Source organism: Cupressus sempervirens, chromosome 5 (assembly GCF_028749045.1).
Source record: "Cupressus sempervirens isolate cs-2001-9-10 chromosome 5, ASM2874904v1, whole genome shotgun sequence".
Lineage (NCBI taxonomy): Eukaryota > Viridiplantae > Streptophyta > Pinopsida > Cupressales > Cupressaceae > Cupressus > Cupressus sempervirens.
In genome coordinates this window covers 362,300,474-362,309,529 of record NC_143122.1, presented here as the reverse complement: position 1 = coordinate 362,309,529, position 9,056 = coordinate 362,300,474, and the positions used below count along the sequence as shown (strand labels likewise).

The 9,056-nt window shown below is 40.4% G+C and overlaps 1 protein-coding gene across 1 annotated transcript; it reads right to left on the bottom strand.

Annotated features, from left to right (window-relative positions):
- Window positions 1–301: 301 nt before the first annotated feature.
- Window positions 302–841, bottom strand: LOC149556231 (heat shock 70 kDa protein-like). Its single transcript, XM_089829755.1, has one exon. The coding sequence runs from the start codon at window positions 839–841 to the stop codon at window positions 302–304; it is 540 nt and encodes a 179-aa protein (XP_089685881.1).
- Between the last annotated feature and the right edge of the window lie 8,215 nt (window positions 842–9,056).

The following is a 9,056-nucleotide window of genomic DNA, read 5'->3' as shown; positions in this document are numbered from 1 at the left end:
TCACTTTCATTATTCCACCCAATATACCAGTTCCTAAACTAAGGGATGTAATGTTAGTGATTTGTAGAGACACATTTTCATTGTTCAATGATGCCCCAAGAATGGCCACACCCATAGTTAGTGCCTCTTGAGATTTGACAATATGTGATAGCTTATCTGGTCCAAAGGTTTCTTGAAGCAAATCTCTCACCTTTACAATATGGGACAAGCCTCCTACTAGTAGAACTCTATCTTGAACTAAATTCTTATCCAAATCGGCATCCTTGACACACTCTATTGCAATATCTATACACTTGCTAAATTAATCTTCATTAATCCTATCAAATATAGACTTGGTAATTCTATAGAAAAAATCATGATCCTCATAAAGAGAATCAATATTAACGACAGTCTCCATGACACCCGTGAAGTCCACCTTCACTCGCTCACATTTTGTACGGACCCTTCTAAGTGCTTTTACACTCAAATTGATGTTAACCTTGTAGCTTGTGTTGAATATATCAAAACAGTACTTGAGCAATTTTTTGTCAAAATCTTCGCCTTCTAAATGCATGTCTCCCTTTGTTCCTTTAACATCAATTTTTCCTTCATGAATTGACAGAATGGATACATCAAATGTACCACCACCTAAATCGAACACTAAGACATTTTGGTTACTAATATTTGGCTCGTTGAACCCGAACATTATTGTTGTAGTAGTTGGTTCATTGATCATTTGAAGAACGTTGAAGCCTGCAAGGGTACATACATCTCTTGTGGCCTTCTTTTGTGTATTATTGAAATAAGAAGGTACAGTGATCATGACATGCTTTACCTCACATTCTAGAGATCTCTTAGCCATGGTCTTTTTTTTGTTCAACAACATGGATGAGATTTTTTTTGGTGTATATAACTCTATTTCTCCTTTTTAGGTTACTCGAATGAAAGGTTTATCATTCTCCCCTAGAACCACTCAAAACAACCATAATGGTATGTCATTCTATACACATGGATCCCAGAAATGCCTTCTAATGAGGCACTTGGTGTCATATATCGTATTAATAGGATTGAGTGCAATCTGGCATTTGGCTATATGGCCAATGAGACACTCATTGGAAGTAAATGCAACCATGGAGGCCATGGTTCTATGTTCAAAAACATCAAGAATAACCCATGCCAAATTATGGTGCAGCATCCATACTACAGTACAACAATTGCTTGTTCCTAGGTCTATGCCAATGGCCCTTTATCTCTCCCTCGGATTCTTGCTCGACTCTCCCTGCATCTTCATATAGTTTCTATAGTTTTTCATAGTTTTTCTCTATTATTTCTCTAGTTTAGGAGAGGTTGGCTCTATTTCTCAAGTTTCACCACAACTGATTTTCACAAAGATCAAAGCATCTCATTGAAAATGGAGAAAAATATTTGTAATTCTTATAAGCTATGAAATTTTAGAGATATTGATAAGAATTTGGAGTCACTATCTTCATTTTATTCCTCTTATTCCATTTGTGTTTGTTTGTTATAGAATTGAATGTCTCGAGCATACTATTTTTGTGAGTGCATCCTCACTAGTTTTTAGACCCTCAATCAATAATGGTAACATTGATGCATTGGCATGAGTGTGACTTGAGGAAGATGTGCTGATTTCATTTTCACTATAGATATGCTGAGTATGCTTGATCACATGGTATTGGTAAGCCTATAGTGGATGGTATATGACCACGTCTTTATGGAAATTTGAATACACAGTCTTCCTTATCTAATAATCTTTTCCATAATAAAAGAACATAGCTATTATTTCTCTTACCACAATTGTTATTTCTTCACTTTCACAAGTGTTCCCATTAGTAGGAGAACAAATAATTAGTAGACTTTTCCTGCTCGGCTTTGGTGGTCGCATGTCAAAAAGCCTCGCATGCTCCCTATATCTCCCTATATCACACAATATGTAATGCCATATCACAAACTTTGGTATAATTATACCAAATTGGCTAAAATTAGGTGTTTATATATATTTTCAGATTTACAAGACAACAACATATTTTGCCAAATGCTTGATAATAAATTTGAGAACCCTAAATGGCTAAGGAAAGATTTAGTATAGTGATGGATCCCAAATCTCTGTTTAGCATTCTGATTGAGCCCAAATCTCTATGAAAGTAAATTGCCCCTCAAATAAGAAAATAAAATATTTTCTTAACTTGAATTTGTTTTGTTGGTTGTGTTTTGATAGTAGGGTGGACACTCATATTATGTGGAATATTGGTTTTTTTGGGGTTTTATAATGATATACCTCAAGTAAAACTTATTATGCATTTTATGTTTTCTATACTAATATTTAGTAGTTTAGATTTTTTAAAATTATGTTTTAAATACAATACATATAATTATAAAATATCATCATTCTATCTTGGCATATTAACAAGATATAAAATTGTCTTAACTATAATATGTAAAATTTAACATTCAACCTCGATCAATAAGACTATGTAACAATACATAAACCAAGTTTTATTTTGAAATGTTAAGTTTGAAAGTACAAAATTTAATTTTAGGAAGAGAAAATGAATGACTTTATTGAGAATATGATGAAATTGGTGAATATTTGGGCACCTAAACTGATAGGTTGAATTCCTATAGTTCAGACTAGATGAAAATTCATGCCAACACTAGATAAAAACTTGTTTACTAAACCAAGAACATTAAAAATATGAAATTGGTATTTTTGGAAGATAAAATGAAACAATGTCCTATTATTGTTTACTTTTTGTCATTTCATAATACTATAGAAGTTCCACCGTTGGAAATGTATATGATCATTGGTTTATATCTATGAAAAAAATAGGACAACTAAATATTAGAAATTGCAACTTAAATGCCATAAAACTTGAAATTTCTCTAGAAACACAAACTTTGGATATATTTCTTATTCGTGTTGTCTTTTGATCTCTATTAAATGAAAATACATGATGCATGATTTAGAAATAAGAATGACACTCTGAGCATAGCATCATAGATCTAAATTTCATGTTCCATCCAACCAAGATTATTGAGATTTTTTGTTTAAACGAGTATGTTTCTACTAGATTGTAAACTCAAATTACCATCAGTTGAAGACCTCAAGATGCTAGCCTAATTTTCTAGCAGTAAACTCCACCTCCTTCAAAGTTCATGGAACAATCTTGAATCAAACTATCTCAAACTTCCACACATATTATTTCCCACCACTTGTTTATTTTTTAGATTGATTTTGTTAGACTAATTTTGACTTTATAAGCACCATTTGACACTTGTTTTTTTTTTGTGATGAAACTTTTTAGAAACACGTTCTCTTACCTCCATGTAATTTTACATTAGATTCTTTATGCATTCTAAATTTGTAACAAAATCATTTTTGGTTGCACCCTATAACAATAGACTCCTAAAGAATACTCAGGTTATATAGAAGATTGTAGCATTAGTTTCTTAATTTTTAAATTACTATTCTAGTGAGGTAGTTAAGTGGGCTTCTTCTATGTTTGAATTTTTGAGTGCATTTTAATTAAGAGAAGGTTTGAAGCATCCTATTTTAATCCTTTGTGTTCGGGGGATGAAAATCAAACCTTGGTTTTAGAATAGTAGTAAAGTACTTAGGTTTGGAAAAAAAATGCCTACATGGCCCTTATCTTTCATAAGCCTTGTTGTGGACTACATAATCTTGACCAAACTTTTAGCATGAAATCCCACTAGCAGACTCACTTGAAATTCTTAATCATAAAAATATTTTCAAGGGTATAGAAGATGAAGTACACAATTTTCTTTTCAGCACAATCTCCCATTGCGAAATACAAATTTTGGTAGCAAACTTGTATAGAAGATGTATGCAAAATCTAAGAATAAGTCGTGCAAGATTATGCAACAAAAAGATATGGATAATAATGATCCAAAGTGGGTACAACCTATTTTTGATCCTCCAAGATAATATGTTGTTTGGGATATTATGATGCTTTTTAGCAAAGTTTTATGAGTATATTCCATGGGAGGTGCACAAGAGAGATAATGTGCTCTTCTGGCTAGACTCATGGAATGGATTTTCCCCATTGGTTAATTTGCATCACCTTGATGAAACTATGACTATTTTTGTCATCATTTAGGTGATAAATTTCTTGATTATGTAGCAATAGTGGATCCTTTCTTAGAAAGAGTACAATGGAAATATCCTAATGAGATTCTATTTTTTATTGATCAATGTAATTGGCTACATAAGACCTTCCTAGAAAGATAAATGCTCTTTTCTATGAGAGAGGATAGTTTATTTTGGGCCCTTGCAAAGGGTGAAATTTATTCAATAAAAGAAAGTTATATATTACTACAACAACTAGCATATCTAAAACCTCCTCATTGAGCCTTTTCCTTTTTTTGGAATAACTTTGTCCTTCCTAAGGCTAATTGTTTTGCTTGGCTTGCCTTAAAAATAGAATCTTATCTTGTGAATTGTTAGTGAAGTTGTCCAATGCATAACCTTTCAATTGTGTTTTGTGTAATAATGTGGATGAAACTACTGGTCACTTATTGCTGAATTATTAATTTTATTACAATTGTTGGTCTTCTATACTTATAAGCTAATTTACAACATGCCTCTCCCATATAAATTATGGGAGTTGTTTCTATCATGGCCTACGCTTTATTCTACTTATTTTTTTCCTAACATTTGGAAATGTATTTCTACAATAGTGGTGTGCATCATTTGGTGGGAAAGAATCAAATGCATCTTCTGTAAGGAATGTCACTTGGTATCTTCAATTTAGGAAGGTATTGAGAAATTGGCTGTCCAGGTTGTGAATGCTAGTTTAAGAAGTGTTAAATATATTCATTATGTTTCTTCATGGGATGGAAGAATAATCCATGCATGGAAGAGGATTTTCATTCCCTTTGGTTTTATCCCTCATTGGAAGGTTGGGTAGGAAATGGGTAGATTGGGTGTTAAATGGCTCCCTCCTCTTCAAGGCTTTGTTAATTAAAATTTGATCGATCTTATGGACAATCTTGGACAATCAAGAATTGGTATTTGTATTAGAGTTCATCATGGAAAAATATAAGAAACAAATGCCTATCATATTCCTCGAGGAACTAAGAAGATTTTTCCAAGGTACACATAGAAGAAAATTCCATGGTCATTATCAATGCTTGTATAAATAGGTCTTGTTTCAATGAGAAGATATTATATGTTAAAAACCAAATATGGGAGTTATTTGATACTGTCCAAGACTATCACCTTTTGAATACAATTCACAAAAGTAATAAATTTGCAAACATTTTCAAAAAAATTAAGTGGAATGGTTTGCACATTGACTCCTTTTCACCAGAAAATTTTATCAACGAGAATATTGAGATTTGGGATCTCATTGAATTTTAAGTTCTCAGATCCTTTTAGTTTTTTCTTGGTCATCTCTCAAATCTATTATTTTCTTTATATTAAAGTGTGTTGTCTGATGTATTATTTTCCATGTCAATGATGATTTGATCTTGCATTATGATTAATGGGTATTTGTACCAAGTTGTGGTGCCAAAAATATGACAAGTAAAGTATGCACTTTGGAAAACTAAAAAGGCCTACCTCTTTCTCACTCTCTCTTTCCCATCCCCTACTCTCTCTCTCTCTCTCTCTCTCTCTCTCACTCTTGCTCTCCTACTCCCTTTCCCACCACCTACTCTTTTTCATCCTCTCTCCCATTCCCTACTCTCTCTCTCTCTCTCTCTCTCTCTCTCTCTCTCTCTCTCTCTCTCTCTCTCTCTCTCTCTCTCTCCCTCTCCTACTGCCTAATCTCTCTCTCACTCTCTCTCCCATCCCTACTCTCTCTCTCTCTCTCTCTCTCATTCTCCCACCTCCTACTCTCTCTCTCAATCTCTCTCTCTGCCATCCCCTACTCTCTCTCTCTCTCTCTCGTGCTCTCTCTCACTGTCCCTCTCTCCCTCTCCCTCTCCCTCTGTCTCTCCCACTGCCTACTCTCTCTCACACTCTTTCCCTTACTCTCTCTCTCTCTCAGGCTACTCTCTCTCCGGCTACTCTCTCTCTCCTCTCCCATCCCCTACTCTCTCTCTAACTCTCTCTCTCCCTTTCCCACTCCCTCTCCCACAACCTACTCTCTCTCTCTCTCTCTTATCGTCTAGACCTCTCCCATCCCCTAATCTCTCTCTCTCTCAGGCTACTCTCTCTCGCTCTCTCTCCTCTCCCATCCCCTACTATCCCTCTCGCTCTCTCTCCTCTTCCGTCTTGTACTCTCTCTTGCTCTCTCCTCTCCATCCCATACTCTCTCTCTCTCTTAGGTTACTCTCTCTCTTTATCTTTCTCCCTCTCCCACTCCCTTTCCCACCACCTAGTCTCTCTCTCTCACTCTCTCTCCCATCCCCTACTCTCTCTCTCTCTCTCACTCTCCCTCTCCCATTCCCTCTCCCACTGCCTACTCTCTCTCTCCCACTCCCTCTCTCACTGCCTACTCTCTCTGTCACTAGCTCTCCCTCTCCCACTCCCTCTCCAACCACCTATTGTCTCTCACACACTCTCTCTCTCCCATCCCTACTCTCTCTCTCTCACTCTCACTCTCACTCTCTCCCTCTCTACTCCCTCTCTTTCTCCCATCCCCTATTCTCACTCACTCTCTCTCTCCCATCCCATACTCTCTCTCTGCCACCCCCTAGTCTCTCTCTCTCACACTCTCACACTCTCTCCCATCCTCTACTCTCTCCCTCTCTTACACACACTCTCATCCCCCATCTTTCTCTCCCCCTCTCCTACTCCCTCTCCCACTACCTACTCTCTCTCTCCCATCCCCTACTCTCTCTCTCTCTCTCTTAGGATACTCTTTGTCTCTCTCCCCTCTCCCATCCCCTACTATCTCTCTTACACACACACACACACACTCCCATCCCCCCTCTCTCTCTCGTGCACTCTCCCTCTCCTACTCCCTCTCCCACCACCTACTCTCTCTCTCTCTCTCTCTCACTCTCTCTCTCCCATCTCCTACTCTCTCTCACTCTCCCTCTCCCACTCCCTCTCTCACCACCTACTCTCTGTCACTCTCTCCCATCCCCTACTCTCTCTCATTCTCCCACCCCTACTCTCTCTCTCAATCTCTCTCTCTCGCCCCCATCCCCTACTCTCTCTCTCTCTCTCTCTCTATCCCTCTCTATCTCTCTCCCTCTCTCTCCCTCTCCCCCTCTCCCAATCCCTCTCCCACCACCTACTCTCTCTTACACTCTATCCCCTACTCTCTCTCTCTCTCGGGCTACTCTCTCTCTCCTCTCCCATCCCCTACTCTCTCTCTCACACTCTCTCTCACTCTCCCTCTCCCACTCCCTCTCCCACCACCTACTCTCTCTCTCACATTATCTGGACATCTCCCATCCCCTAATCTCTCTCTCTCTCTCTCTCTTTCAGGGTACTCTCTCTCCTCTCCCATCCCCTACTCTCTCTCTCTCTCTCTCGGGCTATTCTCTCTCTTTATCTATCTCCCTCTCCCACTCCCTTTCCCACTACTTTCTCTCTCACTCTCTCTCCCTTGCCCTACTCTAACTCTCTCGCTCTCGCTCTCCCTTTCCCACTCTGTCTCGCATTGCCTAATCTCTCTCTTTCTCGCTCCCTCTCCCACTCCCTCTCTTACTGCCTACTCTCTCTCATACACTCTCCCTCTCCCACTCCCTCTCCCACTATCTAATCTCTCTCACTCTCACTCTCTCCCTCTCTACTGTCTCTCTCCCATCCCCTACTCTCACTCTCTCTCCCATCCTGTACTCTTTCTCTACCACCCCCTACTCTCTCTCACACTCGCACACTCTCTCCCATCCCCTACTCTCTCTCTTACACATACTCCCATCCTCCATCTCTCTCCCCCTCTCCTATTCCCTCTACCATCACCTACTCTCTCTCTCCCCCTCTCCCATCCCATACTATCTCTCTTTCACACACACACAAACACACAACCATCCCCCCCTCTCTCCTCTCCCATCCCCTACTCTCTCTCTCTGTCAAACACTCCCACCCCCCCTCTCTCTCACCCTCTCTCTCACTCTCTCTCTCCCATCCCCTACTCTCTCTTTCTCACTCTCCCTCTCTCCCTCTCTACTCTCTCTCTTCCCCATCCCCTATTCTCACTCTCTCTCCTGTCCTATAATCTCTCTACCTTCCCTACTCTCTCTCACACTCACACACTCTCTCTCCCTCTCTCACTCCTTCTCCCACCACACACTCTCACATTCTCTCAAGCTCCCATCCCCTACTCTCTCTTTCACACACACACACACACCCACCCACCCATACCCCCTCTCTCTATCCTCTCCCATGCCCTACTCTCTCTCACTCTCCCTCTCCCACTCCCTCTCCCACTTCTTACTCTCTCTCTCTCACTCTCTCAAGCTCCCATCCCCTACTCTCTCTCTCCTCTCTCCCATCCCCTACTCTCTCTTTCACACACACACACACACACACACACACACAAACACACTCCCATACCCCCTCTCTCTATCCTCTCCCATCCCCTACTCTCTCTCACTCTCGCTCTCCCACTCCCTCTCCCACTGCCTACTCTCTCTCTCTCTCTCTCTCTACTCTCTCTCCCATCCCCTGCTCTCACTCTCTCTCCCATCCCCCACTCTCTCTTTGCCACCCCCTACTCTCTCTCACACTTCCTCTCTCTCCCATCCCCTACTCTCTCTCTCTCTCTCTCTCTCTCTCTCCCATCCCCTACTTTCTCTCTCTCTCTCTCTCTCTCTCTCTCTCTCTCTCTCTCACACACACACACACACACACACACACACACACACACACACACACTCCCATCCCCTCCTCTCCTCTCTCTCTCTCTCTCACTCTTTCTCTCCCACTTGCTCTCTCACTCTCTCTCCCCCATCCCCTACTCCCTCTCTCTCTCTCTCTCATTCTCCCACCCCTAGTCTCTCTCCCATCCCCTACTCTCTCTCTCCCACCCCGTACTCTCTCTCTGTCTCACTCTCTCTCTCTCTCTCATCCCCTCTCTCTCTTGCTCTCGCGCTTCCACTTCCTCTCCCACTACCTAATCTCTCTCTCTCTCTCTCTCTCT